Consider the following 27894-nt stretch of genomic DNA (forward strand, 5'->3'; position numbering starts at 1 on the left):
AGTTCTATCTTTTATTTTTTGAGGAACGTCCATACTGTTTCCATAGTGGCTGTACCAATTTACATTCCCACCAACAATGCACATCCTTTTCCTCCACATCCTCACTAACGTTTGTTATCTCTTGTCTTTTTGATAATAGCCATTCTGATAGGTGTGAGGTAATAGCTCATTGTGGTTTTGATTTGCATTTCCCTGATGATTAGTGATGTCGAGCATGTTTTTATGTACCTCTGGTCCATCTGTATGTCTTCTTTGGAAAAATGTCTATGCAGGTCTTCCACTCAGATTGTTTGCTTGTTTTGCTATTGAGTTATATGAATTCTTGATATATTTTGGATATTAGCCCCTTATCAGATATATAATTTGCAAATATTTTTTCTCATTCAGTATGTTGCCTTTTCTATACAGAAGTATTTTAGTATAGTGTAGTCCCACTTATTTATTTTTGCTTTTGTTGCTTTTGCTTTTGGTGTCAGATTTAAAAAATCATCACTAAGACCTATGTCAAGGAGCATGTAGCACTGAACCCTTAACCTGTGGGATCTGACATTATCTACAGGTTAGATAGTGTTACAATGGAGTTGAATTGCAGGGCACCCACCTGGTGTCAGAGAATTGCTTGTTGATGGTGTGGAAAAACTTCACACACACACATTGGAATTGGGTGCAGAACCCTTAGTAGTGCATCAAGAGTTTCCAAAGGTCCCCAGATTATTCCAATATTCATCCATGGTTGAAAACCATTGGAGAAGAAAAAAGAGCCTGAAAAACAGATTGAGAAGGAAAAGCCAAAGAGGTAGCTAGGAAATCAGGTCAATGTGGCACTGTGGAAGTAGAGAAATGAGAGATTCTATAAAGAGGTGAGTGGTTGGCAGTATCAAAAGTTGCCAAGAGGTCAAGCTAGGTAAGAACTTAGGAGGTTTCATTGGATTTAGAGAGAATTGGTTCATTAGTAACCTTGGTAAGACCAGTTTTAGTGGTGATACCAGACTTCAGAGGGTTGAGAAGTGAGGAGTGTGAAAATATTGGTGGCAGATTTCAACTCTTTTAACTGGGTTCTTCCTTTATTTATTAAATACATTTTATCAATTACTTATGCTGGTACTAGGAATAGAAAGGTGGCTAAGATGGCTAAAGCCCTGAAAGAACTCAGCGACAGGAGAAACAGGGAAACAGATAATTACTTACAAGAAAATGTAACATGCATAATGATAGAGACACACAATGGGGAGAAGAAAGTGTTTGGATGATGAGAGAAGTTTTCCTGGAAGAGTAATTGAGCCAGTTCTGACCAGTTTTGATGAGCATGTAGTAAAATCTCAGTGAATGTGAAATGGATGGGTGCGTTTCTCAGATTTGGGTGGGATCCTCTGGGGTTTGCTGTATATTTCAATATTGTTCCAAGAGGTCTAGGCCAGCCTTGGGTTCTAGACTCTGCCTACTCATACCAGGCAATCTAAGAATACACACTCCTGAGATAGGAAGCTTGGAACTGACTGTCTTCAAAACAAGGGGATTTTAATTTTAGGAAGAGCTGGAGATATCAAATTAAATATGGAAGTGGACTTGCAAGTGACAGAACTGGGCTCAGTAATGCAGTGTGTTGGTTCTGATGCTCCCAGTTTATCCCCAAGAATCTTTTTTTAATGATTTGAAATCTTTTTCATATAATTTATATGAAATACTGTAATTCTCAATGAGTATGTTCAGAAGTAGTAAGAGTATAGATTTAGTTATCAAATCTCTTTTGCAGGAAATATTTTGTGAAGTGGATTAGACATGTCCTTTTAAAATGATACCCTTTGTAGAAGTATCTTGTCAATATCTACCCTCTGTGAAATCTTTCTAGGTCTACCTCACCCTAGTGCTATTCTCTGTTTTCTTGTGACCATTTTCTAGTATTTATTAGAATATCATTATTTTGTCTGCAAATCATTGTCTCTGCAACATCTTATCCCACAATTTAAACTTTGAATGAAAAGAAGTCCTCTGTTATTGGTAACCCCTCATCTCAGTCTGATCCTACGTTGATTGGTACAGAATGATGCCATGGACTCGCTGACTGATTTTTATTTTTCTCACTTTTTTTTTTTTTTTGCGGTACGCGGGCCTCTCACTGTTGTGGCCTCTCCCGTTGTGGAGCACAGGCTCTGGACACGCAGGCTCAGTGGCCATGGCTCGCGGGCCTAGCCCCTCCGCGGCATGTGGGATCTTCCCGGACCGGGGCACAAACCCGTGTCCCCTGCATCGGCAGGCGGACTCTCAACCACTGCCCCACCAGGGAAACCCTCACATATTTTAAAACCTTGTTATTAGCCTGACCTCCTCCTCCATCCTACCCTGTGAATTCCAAAACCAGGCTCAGAACTTCAGTATTGGCCACTGAGCATTAAGTGAGGGCAGGTTTCCCTGGAGTTTTTTTCTGTTTACATTTTTGCATTATTCTTGTTTCAAAGACACTCAAAATGGTATCTATATATTAGTGATACTTTTTCAAATGAATGCTTAAGTCTTAAGAGATTAGTTGAAAACCATGGAAGTAGAGAATTTTCTTTCCTTATTTTCTAATGTTGGAAGTTAATGTTATATAATAAGTTATTATAGAAATAGAATTAGAATAAGATTATTAATAATGTTGATACTTGGATTCATTCCCTGATTAACAGTGAAAAGTACTAATAGCAAATCATTGTAAAGTGGTGTAGGGTGGTGGATGACAGTATGGGTTTGAATCCTTCCTTCCCCCCTTACAAGTAGTGTGACTTTGGGCAAGATGCTTAATCTCCCTTTGTTTCAGCTTCTCCATCTGTGAAATTGGGATAATGATAATAATACCTGCCTCATAGGGATATAACGAAAATTAAATGACTTAATATACATGTTTACATGTATTAAAAGTGTGCCTGGCACATACAAAGCATATAATGTGTTATTTATTGTATAAATAATTCTATAATTATTGTAAGAAAACATTCCTTCTTTAAATTATGCAGAGCAAATATATCCGTTGCTGTACATTTTTTCTGCTGTACTTAGTAAAAATACTTGTATAGGTTTTCTGTAGGAATTTAAAGAAGTTTGGGCCTAAGGCACCTGAAGGAAACCCCGATCTTAGGTTCATGCTCACAAGCAGGATGGTTTTCTAGGGTTCTGAAGTCTAGTGATGTCTCAGGATCAACTCAGATTCATAAAATTGCAACCATCAAGCTTGCCTCTACTGCTAGAACTTGTTCACCTCTGTGTGGAACTGTCTTCCTAAATACAACACAGTAAAATAAATACAATTATTAAATAAAAAATGTAATTAAAATAAAATGAAATAGAGGACTTAAATAGCTGGCTTTTTCAGGCCTATGATTATAGGAGCTGTTTCTCACATAAATTGAGCATGATTATCAGCCATTATCAGATTTTTATTAGGAAGTCATAGAATATGACACTTAAACATATTTTTCCAGAAAAAAATTACTTCGAGAATGGTTTATAATTTTGATGTTTAATTTGATATTTTGACTCTTGTTTGCCCCTAGCTGACTTGGAGGAAATGGTCTTGGAAGTTTAGTACTTTCATGTCCCATATCTCCTGTAAAACTTGGGTATTTCACTTTTCATTACTCCAAGTTATTGTTATTGCTGTTAAATTCATGAACATCACTGTTACCTTTCAGAAACATCTCCACCACATTTTATTAGATGTGTGGGAAAAGTACACAGTTTAATATAATAAAAATAATATAATGAATTTAATTGATAAGAAACAAAAACAAGGGGCCATTGGGCTTAAAGAGCTGAAGGAAGGCTGCTGATCCAACCTCACAACATTGTGAACTCCCTCTGCTGGTGTGTCCACATCAACGCAATGTGGGTACCCTGGGGAACAGAAGCATTTACCATTTAATGAACACCTACTAGGTGCCAGGCAGTCTTGTATGCACAGGCACAAATTTTCTGTAATTTTTATAACCCTCCAGTGGTAGGCCTTGTAATCTGGTCATATTTGAATTGGTTTGTTTGCTTTTAATTCCATATGTTTTTTCTATATTCTGAATCTTGGTAAATGAAGGAATTGTATGATTATTTTCACTCAGTAATTATTGCTTCTACAAATAAAGATATCTTGCATGAATGAACATAGAATCTTCATAGGATCTTTATAGAACATAGAATAGAACAAGGGTCATTTATTTTTCAGGATTATTTAAGAAAAATTTCTAGGGGAAGAGTTTGAAAATACAGGACTCATCTTTCAATGGAATAGAGCTTCACGTTAAAAAAAAAAGTAATTGGTGGAAATAAGGTCTTTCACTATTTTTCTGAAACTTGAAAATTATGTCACATCTTTTGAAAGATCAGATAAATGCATGTGTTGTCTTAGTAGCCAGAAGGCCAGTCTGAGAGCCCCAATCAAATGTCTGAACTGATGAAGCCACAGCCCAGTGACACAAGCAGATAAACCAAATTTGTCATTGTATCCAAAAGTCCCAGGCTCCCCTATGCACAAAGTGTGTCACTCAAGCTGTCAGAGGTTACAGAAAGAAGACCTTTGAGTCTGGTCTTTCCCCTTGGTCCTTCCTCAATAGAAATGCCAAAATATTGAGAACTGATCTCAGTTGAGGAAAAGGTCAGGGTAAGGTAGGGACCAAGTAAGTAACATTTTTTGTGAACACTAGAAAGTTGACTGTATAGTCTGTGGGCAGACTTGTGATATTTTACACATTTTTAGCTGAAAAAAAAGGTTTAGAAAGTAAAATTTATCCAGATAATTCATATGTCTGAAATATATGTACAGTTCTATTGTATATACTCCAGATTAGTGGAAAGTAACTACTTTTAGATCTTCAATTTCTAAAAGCTTTTGATTTCCTTTTTTAAAAAATTCTTTTCCATTATGGTTTATTACAAGATAGTGAATATAATTCCCTGTGCTATACAGTAGGACCTTGTTGTTTATTTTATATGTAGTATTTTGTATCTGCTGATCCCAAGCTCCTAATTTATCCCTCCCTGCCCTTTCCCCTTTGGTAACCATGAGTTTGTTTTCTGTGTCTGTGAGTCTGTTTCTGTTTTGTAAAAAGTTCATTTATATCATATTTTAGATTCCACATATAAGTGATATCATATGATATTTGTCTTTCTCTGTCTGGCTTACTTTACTTAGTATGATAATCTCTAGGTCCATCCATATTGCTGCAAATGGCAGTATTTCATTCTAAAAGGTTTTGATTTTTGATTCTAATCTTTTCTATTTACCAGCCCCATGGATTTGGGCAAATCACTTTACTTCTTTAAGATTCTATTTCCTCACCTGTAAAATGGGATTGATAACACTGTCCTCTGTTGCTACTGTGAGAAATAAATGAGTTAATGTGTATGGTAAGGGCTCACTGACATTGATATGTCACCAATATGTTATGGAGGAAGATATATCCCATGACATATGTGCAGCTTAATCGTATCTTTAGCTTAATCCTTAAAATAATAATGTCAACATCAGCTAATGTTTTCTTGCTTTCTCTGCCAGGCTCTAGCCCGAGCCCTTCACATATACCTCATTTAGTCCTCAAAATCCTTGCAGAACCCCTCTGAGACAGGCACTTCCTGGAGGCCCAGCTAATTCTCAGTCCTAAATCATCCGACTCACATATCGCACTTTGTAAAGATCTTCAAACCTGCAAACGCTGTTTTCCTTCAGACCATCTGTTACTGTCTTAAAACTTAAGGGACTAATATTTTGGAAGTAGGAGAGAATAGTAGAGAAGGAAGAAGACCTCTCCAAAGCTTAGATCCCTGAGAGTTTGGTGAAAATTTTGTAGTAGTATCCTCTAGTAGAGAATTTTGTGGTGGTATAAGGTGTTTCAGAATTCCCTCCCTCAGCAAATATTTTGTTCCTGCCTACTGCATGTAAGGCCCTGTTCTGTGCTGTGGGAATGCCACAGTCAACAAAATAGTCAGTCTGCCCCCATGGAGATGACAATCAAGGGCAAATGTCTAGTCTTCCACAGTCTCTGTCACATTTTGGCACTTGGAAAAATGGCACTAAAACAGATGATGTGAATAAGAGCAAAAAAGACAAAGGGGGGAAAGTGGTAAAGAATGTACCTAATTGGCTTTGTACTAACATCCTTTGTATCCATCTATCAAAATTACTGCTTATTCACATTTATATACTCATGTATGCACTGAAACAAAATCAATAAGTGGAAATAAAAACTGAATAGTAAGCATACATCTTTATATTTTCTTTCCCAAATGAAAATTGAAAGAGGAAGAAAAGGAAAGAAAGATGGGCTTAATTTTTAGAATAAGGGGTATGGTTTTTAAGTGCTTTATTTTTTTTTTATTTTTTTTTTTTTGCGGTATGCGGGCCTCTCACTGTTGTGGCCTCCCCCGTTGCGGAGCACAGGCTCCGGACGTGCAGGCTCCGGACGCGCAGGCTCAGCGGCCATGGCTCACGGGCCCAGCCGCTCCGCGGCATATGGGATCCTCCCAGACCGGGGCACAAACCCGTATCCCCTGCATCGGCAGGCGGACTCTCAACCACTTGCGCCACCAGGGAGGCCCAGTGCTTTATATTTTTAATGTCTACTGGGAAAATGCGTTCAACTGTGCTAAGAATTAGTCATTCTAGTTATATAAAAGCATGGAAAATTATCACATGTTAATTTCTGCTGACCTCTTTTATGTTCAACCATGTAAAGTACTTTTTTCAATTATGAAGCTGATTTGATTTTCTGAGTTTAGATCAGTAATGTATGAGCTGAATTGAAAACCAGATTATAAATCATTTCAGCATGACATTTGGATAAAATATAAAGATAATCTGCATTTATTTATGGTGTTCTGTCAGGGAAATTCATGAGAATTAGCTTTCTCGTGGCAGTTCTAATGATCATCATTTCTGACCAAATTAGAAATACTGTATTTCCACATGAAGAAAATCGGCTTAATATTTGATATCCTATTACAATATTTAGGTGAAACCAAGGAGGGCAAAAAGGTATTACTACTATTTTCTAAATGGAGTAGTTCCTTTCAAATATAACACAGGAAATGGCATAACCATGTACATTGCAGAGCAGTTACTCACAAGCCCAGCTGCTCACTACTGTGACTGCAGAGCTGTTTGATGTCTGGGTCTCAACCCAGGCACATCAAATTGGAGCCTCTGGGAGTGGGACCAGGTGTCAGTATTTGTTCCAAACTTTTCCCCCACCATCACCCCAGGTGTTCCTCATGTCCAATCAGGGCTGAGAACCACGAGAAAAGGCGTGGCCTCCAGAGCAAGGAAGTTAAGGCAAAGCTCTGGAGGGGCCCTGAGCATAAGTTGGCGATGTGAAGGGCTGACCTCTCTGCCAAGATTCTGCAGGCATTACAGAAGTAAAGGTGAAAAGTTGCTAGAAATGAAGACCCAGATCAGTAGTGGGGATTTATAGGCCGTTCTTTGAACTGATTTTGTCTTGTAACCAGTGCTGAAAGTACCTCAGGATTCTCTTTGCTGTTGGGTGCTACTCTGTGGCAGAAGCGGTATTAGGAAGTGGAAAGAAGAAACCTACGTAAGAGTGAGTCTGTCTGTCTGTCCACTTACTAGAGTTACCTAAGCGTGTGACTCTAAGTGTGAGAATCTGAGCAGTGATGACATTGTGATGTCACCTGGTGAGGCTAAAACTAAAACAGAAAGGATGCAATGGGTAATAATCTGTGGACACACAAAACAGTTTTATAACACAGAGTTTCTCTAGGGCTTCCCTGGTGGAACAGTGGTTGAGCGTCTGCCTGCCGATGCAGGGGACACGGGTTTGTGCCCCAGTCCGGGAAGATCCCACATGCCGCGGAGCGGCTGGGCCCGTGAGCCATGGCCACTGAGCCTGTGCGTCCGGAGCCTGTGCTCCGCAACGGGAGAGGCCACAGCAGTGAGAGGCCCGCGTACCGCAAAAAAAAAAAAAAAAAAAAGAGTTTCTCTAGTTTTCATTTTAAAATCTACAAATAAGAGAGCTCAGCTTAGAAACAGATGACAATTCACAATTTTTGTGCATAAGAACTTTTGGGCCATTTTCTTCAGCAATTTACATGGTATTTTTTGGTTCTAAACTATTGTATGTTTACTACATACATACTACTATATGTTTTTAAACATTGAGGTGGCATCTCTAGAACAGTAAATTTGTTTCTAAATATTGGCCGTAATCTTAATGAAACTGTCCATTAAATGTACCACATTTTAACAGGGATAATGTGTTATTTGTGAACTCTGTCCTCTCCTGTCCTTAATTTTCCTCCTGCACAATTGCTTAGTTAACTGAGTGTTGACTGTAATTTTAGAAAGACTTTGGTATTTTCAGAGAAGATACTTTGTTGAAGCATCTATTGGGATAAATAATAACTTCAGCTTCAGGTAGACGAATCTACCATTTATCATCTATTTTTGACATTAGTAAAAAAAAAAAAAAACAACTGACAATCTTAGTAAAAAGTCAAACTGAAATTTGCATCACAATGAAAATTAAAATTTATTTGTCATTCTTTCACTTTCTTTCAATTACGTTGGCATTGTGTAGCCACAGTAACAACTTTCTATGTTAGACCTTAACCATTCAGTACTACAACATAATTGTCTTTCCCTTCCCTCTCCCTTATTCCTTCCTTTCTTTATAAACTTGAATATAGAAACCTTATGCTTCCACCTGGACCATGCTTGATCAATGTTTGGGCTGTAGCAATATCCCCTTCCCATTCCAAGTAGACATGGCTAATCACCCCCAGCATTCTTTTTCCAGACAGATCCTTAGTCGTATTCCTCTGTCTCCTGCTCTTGGCGGGCACTACCAATAGGTAGGAGTTGACATTACTATTCTGCAAGAAAATTGGCCAAAGAAAGATTATCCATATACCATCATAACAATGTTCCAGATCATGAGAATCACCTGGGGTGATCAGGGCCTCACTTGGACCAACTAAATCAATCTCCAGAGACGGGGCTAGGAAACTTTCTTCAGTTTAGCTGTGTTGAAGGGTTGGTTTGTCCTGAACAACATTTTAAGAGAACGAACAAATGCTCATAAAATGTATGCACAAATATCTTTCCACACTCCTTAAAATCTCTCTTACCCAGGAGACTTACTGCAAATAATTTCACTTTCTAATACTAACCTCATCTATGAAGGTATTCTGAGTTTGCCCAGGAAGCATTATCTAGGGGTCAAGGTTATAAGGGCTTGATGATTTAGAGTGTGGTCCCTATCAATGTATGAAAACTTGGTACCAAAATTAAGTTAAAAAAAAAAAAGTTCCATGTCCCTATCCAGTCAAATTGATGCAAATGTATTTATCTGCCTTTGTAACGGAACTGTCATGTGGCAATTGAAGTGGGTGGAAATAGCAAAAGGAATCTTAATATACTGCATCTTATTCTCCCCCAAAATCACTTACTTGAAATCACATTTAATACAGGATCCCAGCTACAGAGCAAATAAGTCACTTTAACAAACAAACAAAAAAAATTACTGGGATGATCACTTTTTCTTGCACAGTTTGGAAGTATTGCCCGTGTGTAATATTTTATTTTTGGCTTTCTGGCTATTCATGCCTTTGTGAAAGTGCCTATTGAAGTTGTTTCTTTACTAAAATAATCCAGTTTTTCAAAGTCCTTTTTTCTTTGTTGAAAACATCACAATCCACTAAATGTAAACCATAGGGCAGTTTGTTTTAAATACTGGCATTATTAGTATGTTAATTATACACAGCTGCTTTCCACATGCTCAATCATCACCTCCAGCTTCAACAAACTGTGACTTAAATGCTGAGGACCGTATTGTAGTCCTTCTATTCTTAATGTCTCAGTACAAGAAACATTTTTTAAAAGTGCTGTGGAAATGTTGCTTACATTTCTAGATAAATGATCAAAACAAAGATGACATTCTTTGCCAAGTATTACACAATGCAGTTGGACTTACACAGCCAATGTTGTTTTAAACTGGTTTCCCCTCTCTTAGTCATGTTGGTTAGCTATCTCCTATATCAAAGCCATCTCTTCCTGGTGTTACCAGTCAGAGGGCATTTCTACAAACAAAAATCACCTGTGAGAGAACAATTATGTTAGCACAGATTAACTGACGGTTACCCCAACAATGTGCACCAAATGTATGATGACAGGGAAGCAGGGAAAGGGGGCATTCCACAGAGGGCTGAAGGAAAAAACACTGGGGATAAGCATGCATGTTTGTTTGGTCTTGTAGAATAATGCTGTTTTCAAGATAACTGATGATAAAATTATTTTCAAATGCTGTAGGTAGCCCTAATGGAGAACCTTGTGGAAAGACGTGTTTGGAAGAAAGAGACAATCAATGGTTGGGGGTCACGCTTTCCAGACAGCCAGGAGAAAATGGCTCCATTGTGGTAGGTTATTGAAATTAGTCCACTGATCACATCGTGAAATCAGATACCCTGGGTGTGACTTTCACATCATATGGTCTACTTTTATGTTTTATTCAGACTTGTGGGCATAGATGGAAAAATATATTTTACATAAAGAATGAAAATAAGCTCCCCACGGGTGTTTGCTATGGAATGCCCTCTGATTTACGAACAGAGCTGAGTAAAAGAATAGCTCCATGCTATCAAGGTAAGGCATGGTTTTGATATTAACTGAATCAAGAGAAATAAGTGAATGCCTTTAAAAAATTTTTCTTCAATTTTCAATTTTGGATGTTTGGTTTGGGGTGGGAAGATCTCTGAAATAGCTATGTTTCCTTTAACTACTCAGAGCATTATTTCCTTTTTTTACCCAATTGCAGTAGTTTTAATGTTCAAAAATGTACTGTGTTTTTAAGACTAGGAATTTTACAATTTAATTTGAATAATTCTAGCATCTAGTTTAGCATTTCCACTTTAGCATTAAATATATTTTCTATTCAGTATAAGTGAGTCTAGTGCCCAGCAAGTGCAGGACACTTAAAATCATGAATTAGATGGAAAAATATGATCAGAAGCAAGAAAATTGTTTGTTTCTTGCTTTACCTTTAGCTTCCAACAAGATTTAGAAAGATTCAAAGTATAAATGTAAGCAGATCTTTCCCACTCACTGTCTTTTTTATTTCCCCAAATTTACTTGTTTTCCTTGAAATTGCAAGGGATTGGTATCTTAAGTTTGAAAGGTCTTTCCCATAAAAATTTTAGGTCATGGTTAGTGCATGCAGAGCTAGGACATAAACTGAAATGAGCAAAATTAGAGGTAAATGTCAACAGAGTACTGAAAAAATGATGCCTGCAACAGAACTAAAATTCTGAAAATGTGTCTTTGGAAAGAATAAAATATATATGAATGCCAAGTTCCAGTTTTTCTAACCAAAATGATTATCCCAGTGTCCAAAGGAAATTTCTATTACTTGACAAAACTTAGAGCAAATATGCAAATTGAGTTGGTTTTATTAATATTGGAGTCTTTCCTCCCTGGAATTTGATATAATAGAAAAGATTATATCATCTATATTCCTAATTTGCCTTTGAATGCCAAGAAGATAAAAGGTGAATTTTAACTTCTCAATTGCAGTAAAACTTACTCTAGCTATTATCCTCTTCTTCATAATAGTTTATGGTTTACACTTTAAAACATTTCACAGTAGAGGCCTCTCTCCCTGGCTGTAGCGGCCTTCATGGTCATTTGGGGTCTTGCAGTCTCTCCATAATGTAAACCTGACCAGCCTGAGTCATAATCTCCAGTTCAGATGAGGCCTTTTCCCTTGTGAACTTGGTTCCCTTTAAAATCAAGTGTGCAAATGTTCGACAATAGGAATTAGCGGTATAGGCTGAAGGAAACCTGTCAAAGGACAGTCTAGTAGAGATGCAAGCTAAAGACACCCCTCAACTGCAGCACCCCTCCACACCTAGCTGGCCCCATGTCTGGGGCTTTTAATTGCCCCAGCAACCACTTCTGACTATTCTACTGGTGTGAAGTGATGCATTTGACCACTTAATGTTCTGCAACTTTTGTCCTCCTGCTGGCTGGTCCCTTCACAAAATGCTGGTGCCTCCCTGGGTGTAGATTTCAGTCCTGTACATTTTCTCATGTGTTATCTGGGTGACTTTGTACATGGACATCCAATGTCCATGGATGACAATGTGCACCACCCCCAAATATATATATATATATACACACACACACATATATATATATGTATGTATGAATATATATATAAATAAATATATGTATAAATATATACCTAGCCACATTCTATGAAAAAAAAAACATGATGGCAGAAACCTAAGACACCTAAAATTATGGTAATATTTTTTAAATAAAAAAATGTACATAGGACCAGAGAAGTTATAAAAAGAAATGAAAGCATGACAGGGAGTGGTCATTATAAATGACAGCAATTTATTTAACATTTCTGGTTAGCAAAGCCAAAACGAAGATGTGGTCCTGTATCTTCATAGAGGTTTTCTTATGTCAGTTCTTCAGGAAAAGCAAGTTTTGTGCCCCTAGTAAGTTTCACAAAGCAACCATTCATGGGGGCTTTGTAAGAAGAGACCCTCCATCTCCATGCAGATCTTGACTCTGTTATTTTCAGCCAGGCAAAAATCTAGGAAGCCTATTTTAAATGGAAACCTGAACTGGAAACCACAAATCCTACCTCTGTCTTAGATACTCACCTGACAACTTTTTGAGTGTATGCTGCATGTTCTTCCCATGAAAAAGAGGCTGGGTAGATTTTTCTATTGCTATTTCACAAGGATATTTTGAAGATCAACATGGAAGATATTTGTGACCTTCAATTTTACCACTTACTATTTTTTTAAATAATACTGTAAAAGAGCTCTTAAAAGGTATACTTATAAGGATTTATAAATAAAATTATGCAGATTTTGTCTGTTTTAAAATGAAATCGTGAATTGTTTTTCTACTTTATTTTAGATTATGTGAGAAAATTTGGAGAAAATTTTGCATCATGTCAAGCTGGAATATCTAGTTTTTACACAGAGGTAATTGTCCCAAAATAGCTGCTATGGATGTTTACATATAGAATTTTAATTTGACTTAGAAGATTGATATTAAGAAGGTTACTTTTATGAAGAATTTAATAGAAATCAAAAATAGCTGTAGTTATTTGTTAATTTAAGCATTGAAAATAGCTATGTTATTTTTAGTTATTAAATTGGGGTGGAGAGGAAGCATATGAGTTAACACTTTTAATTAGAAGTGTGAGAACTGGGAGATTTAAGAACTTAATAATATCCTCTTAAAGGAGATATGGTCCCAAACTATATTATTCTTTTTCTAACACTATCACATACACAGTGAAAGATCACAATTGTACTCAACTCCTAAATCTCCCAGTTTCTCTCAACAACCCATTATGAAGTTATGAATGTTTTCTAAATCTTTGTAGACAGGTTGTATCAAGCCTTGGGTTAACAATTTCCTTACATATTGCCTAGTGTGGAAAAATAATAATGCTTGCTTTCTTTATATTTAAATTGACCTTTTTTTTTCAAAGTTTGGATTGTTTAGGAAATTTAGAAATGTTACATAGCTTTAACTGCTGAAAAGTTTTCATATTTCACCAGACAAGTGTCTGCTCTTTCCTTTCTTCAAAATTCCTATGTTTATCATCAAGTATGCGCCAATTTCATTTGAGTTGTTTTTTTCCAAGCTAACATTATTAAGGAAACTATTCATTAGCTTTTTGCAAATTGAAATAAATTAAGTCCATTTTTTACTCTTTGGCAACACACAATTATCTCTGTAATGAGCACTAATGAGTTACCCAAATAGGGTTTACTTTAATAGAAAACCACATTGCCTTTCTCCCCAAAGCTGACTCTAGTGTTCAGTGATTCTACCTTTGATTTTAAAGTCTGCTCATGAGCATGAAGTGAGAGTTTCAGCATTTCTTCTCTGAAATTCTCATTTTAGGTGAAAATTCATTAGCTAGCTTCTCTGGCTTTGTTGATGTGTTTTTAAACTCATAAAATGCTTACATTTCAGAAATTTATAAAAATATATTTTTGTCACTATTAAAGCGTGTATCTGGAGGAGGTTTTGGGTGGTGAGATTGAACTTTTAAATGATGATAAATTTTTTTTTCTTACAGGACTTAATTGTGATGGGAGCTCCAGGATCATCCTATTGGACCGGCTCTCTTTTTGTCTACAATATAACTACAAATAAATACAAAGCTTTTTTAGACAAACACAATCAAGTGAAATTCGGAAGTTATTTAGGTACTATAAAAATGGACAAACTCGAATTATCTCTGCCTTACAGATACTAGTAATTATAAATAAGGGAAATTTTATCTTCAAAAGATCAAAATGGGGCTTCCCTGGTGGCGCAGTGGTTGAGAGTCCACCTGCCGATGCAGGGGACACGGGTTCGTGCCCCGGTCCGGGAAGATCCCACATGCCGCGGAGTGGCTGGGCCTGTGAGCCATGGCCGCTGAGCCTGTGCGTCCGGAGCCTGTGCTCCACAACGGGAGAGTCCACAACAGTGAGAGGCCCGCATACCGGCAAAAAAAAAAAAAAGATCAAAATGGCCAGTAGTAATTAAAAAGCCATTTCAGAAACTCCCTTTTTAAGGATATAGTCTCTGAAACTTCAGTTAACTTAATATTTTACGTATGTAACTATTATCAATATATAATTCTTAGGTTGGAACTCCTGGCTTAGCTTCCTCTTTTACAGTAAATCACTTGTAAGCTTATATCTTTATGCAGTCAACTTGTTATTATAAAGATAGCATCTATTGAGTGCCTGTCATTTCCTAGGAACTTTTGTAAGCACTCTACATGAATTAACTCATTTAATCATGAATGGATGAGTAAGTATAGTTTCTTCAAGGACCAACTGAAAGTCAGTGGGACTACGGACAGCATTCTAGACAATGGGTAACATTATGAAGAATATGGGTCTAAAAATGGCCCATTGACCTTTGCCTCATAAGTTCTTAGAATATTTCCCAGAGCATAACTATTTTTATCATTCTTATTATAATTATTTCTGAGTATAGGCTGTTCACTGAAGTGACTCCCCCCCCCCATTCATACAGAAGGAATTTATTTTAAAATGGAGGGAGTTCATTTACAGTTCAGCATTTGCTTGTTTATGGTCGAAGGATATCTTGAAACATTATTTTTAAAATGTAACAGTATTATGCCTTTTATCACATAATAAAATAAGAATATTTTACCTTTTGTGTAATCATACAATTTTATCACAATAGGAAGGTTTCAGGGCAAGAAAAGTTGAAGTTTAAGAAGACTTTTTTTTTTTTACTTAAAGTTCAAAATGTTATATTTTATATACGCTAAAATATTTCTGTTGTAATCGTAGAAACTGCCATGTCCTAATATACAGAGACTAACAAACCACATGTAAATGTGCTATCTTTAGTTTCTAAGACTTAAATATATAAGCCATATTAACACACAGATTAATAATTGCTTAAAGCATATAAAAACCAATTTTGAGTATTGCTATTCTTAAAACTCTATTTACTGTAGTCATTTTGAATTCAGTCTCATTTAATTATGAATGGATTTATGATCCATTCTATAAGTGGATTTATGATAATGAATTTTACCCATTGCGAATGATGATTCTCATACTTGTCTCCATTTTCTTGAAGGATACTCTGTTGGAGCCGGTCATTTTCGGAGTCGGCACACTACCGAAGTAGTTGGAGGAGCCCCTCAACATGAACAGATTGGTAAAGTAAGAGTTACATTTTTATATTTATTTCTTCAAAAAGGTTCATATAGATGGCATGAGAGAATAAGATATTACAGGAGGAACTGCAGAAATTCTAAGCAATGAAGCTGGAAATGATGAGCAGTATGCTGCATTTAGTGGTAAAACGGGTGAAAGTTGTATGGCTTTTAGATAAAATTGAGCAGGAAAGCTTTCAAGAAGACTACATAAATCAAATGAGGCTCTTCTTTCCTATGAGTAATTGTTTCTGAGATAGAATTGTCTCAAGATGTCCAAGGAATACATTTATTGGTTAATAAGTTTATAGCTGAAGGCAAATCAAGGCAGCTACATTCCTGGTACAATTGTGGTAAGACTAGAAAGAACAAAACGTTATTTCTTGTTCTAGTTTTTGTTACATTGCTGCATGAACATTACTTTGAAGATTGAGACAAACAACATTTTCTTTTTTTTCTTTTAATTGGAGTATAATTGCTTTACAATGTTTGTTAGTTTCTGCTGTACAAGGAAGTGAAGCAGCTATATGTATTTTCTGTGCTCTCTAAGGAAACAGTAAGGTTCCTGAGAAGGTAGTTTTTCAAAGAAGGCATCTTAATGTGAACTTGGTTCCCTAAGCCTTTTGTATCACTCTGAAAAGGATTTTTCAAAAATATATTTGGGCAATTACAAGTTATGAAAATTAGTGTTTTGATTGACTGAAACATTTTTAATGTGATAGCAGTCTGACCTTTCCGAATTCTTTTCCCCATTGCAGGCATACATATTCAGCATTGATGCAAAAGAACTAAATATCTTACATGAAATGAAAGGTAAAAAGGTAATATGTCTCTACCTTTGGTATCACTGAGGGCTTTGGTGAGTAATTCTGCTTTTTTCTCAATGACTGGATCTGGTTTGCCTTGGAGCAGCTTGGGTCTTATTTCGGAGCTTCTATCTGTGCGGTGGACCTCAACGCAGATGGCTTCTCAGACCTACTTGTGGGCGCTCCTGTGCAGAGCACCGTCAGGGAGGAAGGAAGAGTGTTTGTGTACATCAACTCTGGCTCTGTAAGTCTGATTGGCTGCAAGTTGGAAGCCATGTATGGGATTTTGATTGAAACTGATGCTTTTCTTATTCCAAAGTTCTGAGACTATAGATTTTTAGGCTTATATAACTGATGAAAGTAAAAATTGTGGTATTGTACTGATGCTTTAGAAATGAAATGGAATATGATGATGAATGGGCCACTGTCCCATTTTGATATCTCGAAAGTATGAGATCAATTGTCTGGAGTTTCTCTATGCACAGCTTGTATGTGTTCACTCAAGTAGTTGAAGTTTCTTCCAGTTTTATTATGATGCAACTCTAATTTGAAAGAATGATTTTTATATAGCCCTAAAAATGTGAATGTCCTATTGGTTTGGTGGTGAATGTCCCTATGTAATTTGGTAACTATAAAACACTACTAGAGGGCTTCCCTGGTGGCGCAGTGGTTGGGAGTCCGCCTGCCGATGCAGGGGACATGGGTTCGTGCCCCGGTCTGGGAGGATCCCACATGCCGCGGAGTGGCTAGGCCCGTGAGCCATGTTCCTGAGCCTGCACGTCCGGAGCCTGTGCTCCGCAACGGGAAAGGCCACAATGGTGAGAGGCACGCGTGCTGCAAAAAAACAAAAAACAAAAAACATTACTAGAAGTAGAAGATAAATTATGAAATGTTTTTAATTTCTTGATTTGAAAACAATTGGAAACAAGATATGTTTTGATAAGGTGTTAATTTGCACAATTTATATAGATTATATTCCTGATAAGAACGTAAAATTGCCATTGTTTATTCCAAAGTAGATACAGTAGTTGTAGAAATAGGTGTTTACTTGCTTATGGTTGAGTTTTCAATTCTGGGGGGTGTTTTGGATTAGAAACTGACCACTTGACAATTCAATTTAAAGAGTTCTGCTGGCCTTATCTTGACAGTCTATCTTCCTGGCATCAAATCAAAAGAAATAATTGATAGGGCCTTAATGGGGTCTTCTTGGCCTGTTTCTTTGATTTAAGAGCAAGAACAGGTTTGTGAGAAAGTTGGTTCATTTCTTAAGTCACAGCATTTTCATTTGGGATTTAACAAAGTAAAATCTGTTTCCAGAAGGTATTTTTTTAAATCAGTTGTTTCAGAGCATTTAGTAAGTATTTACATTAAGCACCAGGCTAAACTCTTTACAATTTAAGAGAGAAAATACTCAGCCTTACAAAGCTGGGAGATTCTTAATGTTCCAAATATAGAGCAGGGAAGTTATTTTCGTGCTGGGATTTCCTAGACTGTTTAAACCTTAATTTTAATAGTAAAAGCATATCATCTATGAAGTGATCATTCATATCTCATTAGTAGTGAAATCAGGCATTACTCTGTCTTATATAGATATTTCACATTTTCCTATCCATAAATGGTCTTCCTTATGCTAGCTGCATACTTTTCTTTCTCTTTAAACTAAAGTTTTTGAGAACGGTTTAAACAGTAGCATATATACCTAAAGTAAGGCAATAATAAAAAATGTTTTTCCCACTGAAATCTTAAGCAATCCCAATATGAAAAACAGATAAAAGTGAATTGCCTTTGCTTAAAGGGCAAGGGAGGAGATCTACCCATTTGACTATCCTCTTGTTAGCCCCTCACTTCTACATCACTCAAGAGAGGGCATCTCTGTTGAATACTGGGGTTAATTTTATAATTGATTTCAGCTTTTAAAACCTCTTGCATAAGTTATTCTTCTTTTGTTGCCTTCCAACTTCCTGTTTCTTAACTTTAAAAAGATACTAACCACTACCTGACATTATATTATATATTTATTGGTTTGGTTTGCTGTTGTTTGTCGGTTCTTCCATTGGAGTGTAGACACCGTGTGGAGAGGAATCATCTGTTTTATTTACTACTGTTTCCTCAGGGCTTGAAAGAGTCCTGGACAAGTTGGTGCTCAGTAATTGTTTTTGAATGAACTCAAGAAAGAATGATACTTGAATGAATCTGGCTTCCACCTACTTCTGCTAAAAGAGCTCTCAGGGGTCCCCAGTGAACTCTTGGTCACCATTCTGTGCCTGGAGGATACTTGAAGAATAGTGATCACCACTTCTTGAAACTCTCCCCTTGGAACTTCAGTGCCTTTGTGTTGTTCTAGGTCTGCACCTTCTCGTCCTCACCTCTTCTGCTTTCTGCTCTTTAAATTAGGCATTTCTCTAGGAGCAAAACAAGTATAGGAATTTTTTAGTTGGAAAATAAAAGGTGAAGGGCACTTCACAAGGAGAAGAACGTGTGTACTATGGGAATGAACAGACTTGTTTGAGAAGAGGGAAGGATCTATGATGAGCAGTGCATGGGGTTTGTTTTTGGTTTTGTTTTTAATACAAGGGAGTGACATGATCAGAGTTTGGAAAGAGGTCTGGCAGCTGTTACTGCAACAGCTCCTGTTGAAACATTATTGAGTGTCTAATTGTAATAACTCATCTTCCAACTTCAGAGACAACAGTTGACCAATCCATGCTTGAGTGGCTGGAAAAAGATCACTAAGGCCAGCTTCAGTCGTGTCACTCCTCAACTCAGAAACCTTCAGTGGCTCTTGTTTTCCAAGTTGAGAGTAAATTTCTCCCAGCCTTCAAAGTCCCACCCCATAAGACTGCAGTCTGACTTTTTTCGGTCTCATTCATTGCACATACTGTTGATATAGCCAAAGTCTTTGCAATTTGTGTTTTGCTGATTATTTTCTCTGTGTATCAAAACTTTGCCCATCCTTCAGTAGCCACCTTGACCACTACCTCCTTTTTTGAAATCTCTGCTGGCTCTCACAATTAGATATGCTCTCCTTGCTTGTCGATATTGCAAAGCAGTCTGTACTTCTAAGTCATTTACATGCTTGGACTATGCCTTTTCTGTAACTGGGGGCTTCTTCAGGAAAGGGAGTGTCTTAGACACACACTGCCTTGTCCCCTTTCACCCATTCAGTCTTTACACAGTGCATTGCCTTTACTAGGAACTCACTAAATATTTGCTAAATTGAATTATCAAAATGATTTATTGGATTTTCAAAGCTAGGGATCATGAGTTTGACAATTTTTTTTTGTCCTCTGAGCTCTAATCATACTATTATATGTGTTGACACACTTGACAAATATTTATTGAATTGAACTGAGATGTGTGTACTAAAGCTCAGGCTATAGTTTGTCCAAACTGTTTGAAGCATTAAGAAAAAATCCATACCCAATTACAACAGTAAATCATGTGTAAAGTTGTGTTATAATGACACCTTTCTCCCCCTTTCTATCTAGGGAGCAGTAATGAATGAATTGGAAATAGAGCTCATTGGAAGTGACAAATATGCTGCAAGATTTGGGGAATCTATAGTCAATCTTGGCGACATTGATAATGATGGCTTTGAAGGTAATTAAAAGTATCCAATTTGGTACATGATTTCCACTTTTAAAGTGGCACATGGAAAAGAATATAATTGGAGTTTTATGTTGTTTGCCTTTCTATAGAAAATGGAGGCAGACTGGTGTGCTAAGTTTTTTTTCTTTAGTGTTATCCCTGATTTCTTCTCAGTTGCCAGCTATTGATTCTTAACTACTGTTAATATAGAATGATATTCAACATACCTTATTTCATTGCTTCTAAGGCACCATTGATTATGTTGTTTTATTATAAGTCATTATTTTATGTGCCCCTGAAAAAATGGTGCCTCTTAAACTGCAACTCACTTTTTTTCTATTTTAAGAGGGACCCTTATTTCAGGAATGTGGAAAAAAATGTGCATCATAGACTCACTGGATAACAGTAGTTAACTATCAGTGTAGTAAAGACACTGACAAAACCCAACAGAGACTGGCCACAGAGCTGGAGCCAGGCTCTGAAAGCCCCCTTGCTGTGCCAGGCTTTCCTTGTTCACCTGCCCTGTGGATCTCCTGGGGATCCCAGGAGAGAGTCCTGAGCGGTGGTAAGGGGGCAACTGGAAGAGTCAAGGACAGTGGATATTTACCACTCGATAGGGGTGCGTTTCAATAATGGAATAGATGGTCTCATCAGAACTGTTACTGTTGCCTAGATATCAGTCCTGCTGTTGAAGTATCTGTCTCTACCAGCCTTCCCTCTTAAAATTTGCTTTTTGTTCAGTCTAGTTCTAAGTGGTAACTAAATCTATTAAAACTGTGCCTAAAATGATGAATGGGTTTGAAGGGAGAGTGTATAATTCCTCGAGTTCAGCAAATAAGTATTCGATATTTTCAGGGCTCAGAACTGTCTTCTAGATATGGTCATTGGCAATTGGTATATGGTAGAAGTAGGTCAAAACTTACTTGGATACTGGACGTAAATGAGGGAGTACTGTAAATTCTCACTTTCTTAATATCTTCTTATGCCTAAATGCTTCATTCTACTTTAAATGTATGAAATGTTATTCTACAAGGAGAAAGCTAGTTGGTTATTGAATATATGCTTCCAGTGAGCCCTCTTGAATGTAAGATAGTGTAATTTGGTATACAAATGTTACCATTTCTGGATTTATTTTACTATTTTTCAAACAAAAGGAGATAAAAAGTATACATATATATTTCTATGGTTATGATTACACATAAAATTTTACATTAAAATATCTGAAAAATGTTATTATGATGTTACATTTCACAAGTACTCAGCAATTCTGTGATATTTATTGAGGACTTATTTTTTGCCAGTTGTACCATGCCAGGTATAGAGTATGTGCCATAATGAATGTAAATGAAGGAAATAGTGGCACTCCTTTTTATAGTTTTACAATCAAATGGAATATAAGATTAAGACATGAAAAAATAAACATTATATAAGTGGTAAATTTAGACCCAACCTAATAAATATCTGTGAAAAAAAACATGTTTTTGCACCTTGATATTTCATATATATTATATAAAATAGTAAAATTCTTTCTTTTAAAAACAAAATCATCATTTAGTAAAATACTTATTTTACTTATAATTCCTTCCACATCCTCTTTTAATTGACACATCTGGGGAAGAGTATTCACTATTTTGAATGTATTAAAATATTTGAGAATGATTTTTCATTTCTCATATGCACATACACAGATGGTTGTTACATATGACAGGATTTCCTTCTTTTTTATGGCTGAATAGCATTTCTGCTTTGCCCATGGCTCTGTGTTTTCTACATTTTAGATATTAGCCAAGACCATGCTGATTTGGAAGTCGGCTCAGTGTGTCCTAGCTCTGCACTGAGGTCTTTAATCCCACCGTCTCACTCTATCTGCCTGGGTGAGCCAGCAGGGCATCTATGTTTAATTTTTCATTATGTGATTCCCTATTCTTTTTCCCCATCTTCTAACTTAGTTTGTTTTGCTGGGATATGAGTGAAGTTACTTCACGTTCATGGCAGAGTGTGTGGGATTGTGTAGAAAAGAGATGAAAAACCCACCTGTTCTTTTTCCTTCCTTCTCCAGTCTTAGATGCAAATCAGACTTAATGTCCTTTTACTATGCACAGCTTTGTGGTGTTTTGCATAGTAGACCTCAGTAATTTTGGCATTCATGACATCATTTTTTTATTGTTCTTCAAAAGAAAAAAATTAGAATATATTTCCTGTGTCCTTAGAAAAGCAAAACAAGCCATTTTCTAAGAAAATAACCAATTTGGCAAGAGTCCAGCATAAAAATTTCATCAAAAGTATGAGAAAGTTAAATAGGTACTAGACAAACCTATTCAACCAATGTGACCAGACAGACAGATGATAGCATTTTAGCCATAAAATGCTTTTGGCAAGACCACTTATTTTTGTTTTCTTATCTTGAGCCCTGCCATCTGACTTTTAGACTATATGTTTGAATATTTTTTTGAGCAGAACCATAATAAAGTTCTGCAACTGTAAACTATATGTTGTATTATTTTATGTGCTCCTGAAATGCTTATATATTATCAAATCATATACTGAGCACTTCTTTCGCACAGAAGAGGAACAGGTGCTAAGAGGGGAGAATGTTGGTCATAACTTTATTGTTGATGATTTTATAGAACATGGTGATGGAGAGCAAAGGTTGTGGAGCCAGACTGTGGGGTTTAAATCCCAACTCTACCACATCCTGGCTCGGTGACCTTGAGTGAGTTACATTCTGTGCCTCAGTTTCCTCATCTATAAAAAGTGAGGATCAAAAAGAATTTGATAGTGCTGTTGTGAGAGTTACACGGGTTACAGTGGGTTATGTGAAAATAACATGAATGATGTATGTAAAGCCTCGAGCGCAATGCCTGCATTGTAAATAGTATATAAATACTAGCTGATAAGATTATTATGATCATACTAATGATAATTGTTATGGTTTATACTAACAGTGAAATAAATGTTCAAATGGAAAGTAAAAACAGTTGTCAGATATCTCTGTTTATTCTCTATGTTTTGTCCCAATGGTGTTGCATAGGCATGGAAAAACATTATTATTAATAACATGTATTCTCCTTATTTCTATAATGATAGGTAGAACTTTAGGATATTATATAATACATCCAAGTGTCATCTTAGGATGTAAGAGTTTGGATCTATACATAAGATAGCCAAAGACCGAATATACTTCAGTATCTTCTGCTTGGAATTAAATTGATCTGGGCCTTCTTAATAGTTTAGTACTATATGTACTTTGTTTTTTTCTTTTTTTACAACTTTATTGGAGTATAATTGCTTCACAATGGTGTATTAGTTTCTGCTTTATAACAAAGTGAATCAGTTATACATATACCTCTGTTCCCATATCCCTTCCTTCTTGCATCTCCCTCCCTCCCACCCTCCCTATCCCCCCCATCCAGGCGGTAACAATGTACTTTGTGTTTATAGCACTTAAGCAACCATGTTATTCATAGTTTCTATTTTCTCTTGGTTTTCTTATGTGTAAACATACCCTTAACAGATACTTTAATTACTTTCATTGGAACAGGAATTAATTCAGAAGTCATTTTGCAAATAAAGTAAAACCTAGAGCTCAAAATAAGTGTTCTTGTGGTTATAGTATTTATAGATGATAATAACTTATTATGTGCTACACACTGCTCTAAGCACTCCACATGAGTTACATCCTTTTATGCCAAGGATGAGTTCTCTTAAAAACCTGTGCTGAGGTGAGGGAACTGAGATACAGAGAGGTTAAGAAATGGGCCCAGCATAGCACAGCTGGGCACGAGGGCAGTGCTGGGGTCAGGCCTGGCCATCTGGCTGTAGGACCTGTGTCCTTAACCATTCTGTTAGCCTGCCTCTAAGACCCTAAGACTCTAAGCTTCTTCCACACACAGACTTATCTGTACAATCCACTACATTGTTATGACAGTAACAGTATTTTATAATTTTTTTCTGTCCAGTGAGAAAAGTGTTTTTTGATAAGGAGTTTTCTTATGTGATATTAATTAAAGAGCATGAAGGTTAGTTTTCAGAGTTGCATTCTTTGCATTAAGAATTTATTTTCTGTCATTTTAATTCTTGAATAGATGTTGCTATTGGAGCTCCACAGGAAGATGACTTGCGAGGTGCTATTTATATTTACAACGGCCGAGCAGATGGGATCTCGTCAGCCTTCTCACAGGTAGGATGATACTATTCTATTAATACTTACAAAAGAAGCATTGGTAATAAAATCCTTCTTAAAACTTCCAGCGTTAATGTGGACTTATTTTTTTTAATTTGGTCTTTCAAATACTTAATACTGTTTCACCATTTTCTTATAATAACAGTAGATGGCCTCATTTTTAAGGTCATTAATAACTCTTTGAAACCATTTTTTTTCATAAATAAGAGTTCTGGTTCACTTCCATTCTAGCTTGTATTTAACCTATTAAAGACATTCTCTCTGCATTTCATCAAATTTATGTTCTGAGGTAATACCCATACTATTCCAGATAAGCCCATTTGGATTTGATTAACTGTGTCTTGCCCTGTGGCTAAAGCCCCATGTTCCATGGAGATTGCACAGGGAGAGCAAAGACTCATGTGATACTCTGTGTTCCTTTTAGTGCAGAGAGTAAGATGAGAGCACTTTAATAAAGTTCCCTGATCTAACTCTGACTTTACTTTCACATTTTGAAAAATCAGGGCATTTCATTGCATGGAAAAAACTACATACACATGCAGAGAAGAAAAGTTTTTCCAAAGGGACTCTTACGGAAATATTAGCTAATACTGTTATTTTTGATTAGGCAAAAGTAGGTAAATTGTTCTCTATATAACATGAAAGATATATACTTGTCTAGTAAAGAATACTGATTCTCTTAGAATGGACAACCCTGATACTTATAAATCAGTATCTGGACATGAGATTAAACACATGGGGTAGGAAGCACATATCAGACTTGAGCTGTCCTTGTCAAATACTAGGAAGCAATCTGGCTAAATGAGGTGGTTATTATAAACCTAAGTAGTAGACACCACTAAGTGATCATAGATATCTTATTTTCTTATTATTTGGTTACTCATGTTGCTCAGGGAAATAAACACAGAGCCTGAAAAAAGACTGGGGAGAGAGTGTCAGGACTGTTTTAGGAGATCTTTACTACATAATTTTCCCTTTGCTCACAAAGGAAAGAAAGTGATTTTTTTCTTGTCACAAAATAGATATCAACTTCCCACTTCAAGCTGGAAACTACTCTTTCTCTTAGACACATGTATTTGACTTAACTACAATGCATTTGTTAATAATGTGCCAGGGCATGTACCAGGATTCATTATTTAACTAAATCATTGTTTCTCTGGGATATTAGGTGTTCACATCCTGTTTCCCACTCAACTTTACTATTTTTCAGAGAATTGAAGGGCTTCAAATCAGCAAATCATTAAGTATGTTTGGACAGTCTATATCTGGACAAATTGATGCAGATAATAATGGATATGTAGGTGAGTATAAAATTTACCATATTTTATAAATTGAAATAAACTCTGTTGTGGATGCTGCTTTATTGTGAAGTACATAAAACTGGTAGAGAAAAGTTCTAATTTACTAATGAGATTTTCCTTCATTTTAAAAGCTCTTTTGAATTCAAGGATGGGTCAGAAATAATCATGTAATTCCTGAGCTTTAAACTGTTAGTTACTTAACACTTTATTCCTTGTTCTGGAAAAAATTAAAAGCATTCATGAAAATAAATCAAACACACAATGATGAAAAGAAAGAGATTTTTTTTTTTGGTAATTTAAAAAGAGATTTCTGAGTGAATGTTTATAGTCCAAAAATTGAATCTTGTTTCAGTAAGGCTGTCTTTATGTCATATGTTTATATCCTAATGTTTATATTTATACTGTAAAGGGATGAATGTCATTGTAAATGAGCAGATTCAGACATATGTGAAATGAATCTTAAGATGTAAGCATACCTCTTCTAATTAATTTTCTGTAAATAGTGTTTTGATATAGTCGAAAGGTGATATGTAGTTAAGTATTTATGGCTGAAAGTAATTCTCTTTGACTAATGATGATCATTAATCTGTGTTGTTTTTTATCCTCCAGATGTAGCAGTTGGTGCTTTTCGGTCTGATTCTGCTGTGCTGCTAAGGTAAGGTTGATACATTTCACTGCTTAATGACAGTTGGGCTTAATTTAAATGATGGGAGGCAGTTTTTAAAATCAGCAGGGTGGCGACCTCATAACACTCCTTTTGATACTCTGAAATTTAATTATTGAACTTTAGGATATTTTTCCCACCTTACCTAGATATATACATAACTCATCAAAGTCAATATTTTTAGAAGTTTAAATGAAAATTTCTTTTGATTCATACGTGGAAATGTAATTGGTTATATATACACATATTATTAAATGGTTTCATGAAATTACTTGATCAATGGAAACTGACCAAACAAATGTAACTGTCATCTTAAGGAAAAATAATTCTGCAATTAATATTGCTAATTTTATTTCCTTCTTAGGACGAGACCTGTAGTGATTGTCGAAGCTTCTTTAAACCATCCTGAGTCAGTAAATAGAACACATTTTAACTGTATTGAAAATGAATTGCCTTCTGTGTGCATGGATCTAACACTCTGTTTCTCATATAAGGGCAAAGAGGTTCCAGGTTATATCGGTAAGGGTGCCCTTACAAATTAATGCCTGATAGAATGTGCACTTCCCTCATAAATCTCTTGGTCATCTTTCGAGCTCTCTCTGTATTTCACCATGGAGGGGTTTTTAGGGCAGGAGAGAGCAGCCACCTGATAACCTTTGCTCTTCATCTTCCAGATTCTCACTTTGTTCTAACCAATGAGTTGGACACATTAAGGCTTTAGTTGTTTAGAGATTATGGCAGGAAGTAGAGCAAGAGTATCACTTGCTGTCTTATTTAAGGTAAACTAATTGAGCTTAATCTGTAAGATCTCTTTAGAATAAAAAGAACATCACCACAGCTCCTCCTGTTTTACTAGGCTCACTGAAGTCTTGAGCTGGCTTAATTTGGAGGCCTGAGAGGGGGAAGATTCTTTTTTTCTTATTCTATCCTCTTTGAATAATTGAAGAAGCTTATCTGGAGTCTAGACCCTGGTTCTAATTTCCATAAATAACACACATCTCTTAAGGATTTACTATGACTATCGGCTCCTAAGAGCCATGCCTATTTGCCTGTACATAGGCAACTCTCAGTGATCTGCTCTGGAGAAAGTATCCTTGATATGGCTCATCCAACATTGTGGTTAATCTCAAATCTCAAATATGTGACTTCATAATCATTACATTTTTTTCTAGCAGGTTAATGTTCCTAATTATGTTATATTTAAGCTAATATTAGAATAACTAACGAAACTAGCCCATGGTAGAAGAGAAGCATAACGGAGTTTACCATTTGGACATTAATAATTCATATATTTCCTGAGCCCCGCAAGGCCTATCAAGAGTTGTTTGTTCCCATGACCCTGCAGGGTGTCATCTAAACATCATGAAGGGTAGCAGATACTTATTGAACCAAGCTATAGATATGTAGCAGAGGCCTCAGTCTGAATTAGCCTGTAATAAGAAGTAGAGAATGAGCCTGGTATTTCTATTTTAGATCAGATTCATTTTTTTTAATTTTAATTTTATTGGAGTATAGTTGATTTACAATGTTGTATTAGTTTCAGGTGTACAGCAAAGTGATTCAGTTATACATATATGTATATTCATTCTTTTTTAGATTCTTTTCTTACAGATATAGATAAGATTCATTTTTAATGGTACTCTGCAGAAGT

At 36.2% G+C, this 27894-nt stretch overlaps 1 protein-coding gene across 1 annotated transcript in view; it reads left to right on the plus strand.

Moving 5' to 3' along the window:
- Positions 1 to 27894, plus strand: part of ITGA4 (integrin subunit alpha 4) — an 86675-nt gene that overhangs the window by 15866 nt on the left and 42915 nt on the right. The window contains exons 3-14 of the mRNA XM_060106911.1: positions 10286 to 10392; positions 10489 to 10618; positions 12911 to 12978; positions 14091 to 14220; positions 15623 to 15708; positions 16460 to 16522; positions 16614 to 16751; positions 19996 to 20107; positions 24181 to 24275; positions 25489 to 25579; positions 26189 to 26234; positions 26608 to 26762. Coding sequence (XP_059962894.1) covers positions 10286 to 10392; positions 10489 to 10618; positions 12911 to 12978; positions 14091 to 14220; positions 15623 to 15708; positions 16460 to 16522; positions 16614 to 16751; positions 19996 to 20107; positions 24181 to 24275; positions 25489 to 25579; positions 26189 to 26234; positions 26608 to 26762 — 1221 coding nt within the window. The remainder of the gene's footprint in view (positions 1 to 10285; positions 10393 to 10488; positions 10619 to 12910; positions 12979 to 14090; positions 14221 to 15622; positions 15709 to 16459; positions 16523 to 16613; positions 16752 to 19995; positions 20108 to 24180; positions 24276 to 25488; positions 25580 to 26188; positions 26235 to 26607; positions 26763 to 27894) is intronic.

This window comes from Mesoplodon densirostris, chromosome 8 (genome assembly GCF_025265405.1).
Source record: "Mesoplodon densirostris isolate mMesDen1 chromosome 8, mMesDen1 primary haplotype, whole genome shotgun sequence".
Classification (NCBI taxonomy): Eukaryota; Metazoa; Chordata; class Mammalia; order Artiodactyla; family Ziphiidae; genus Mesoplodon; species Mesoplodon densirostris.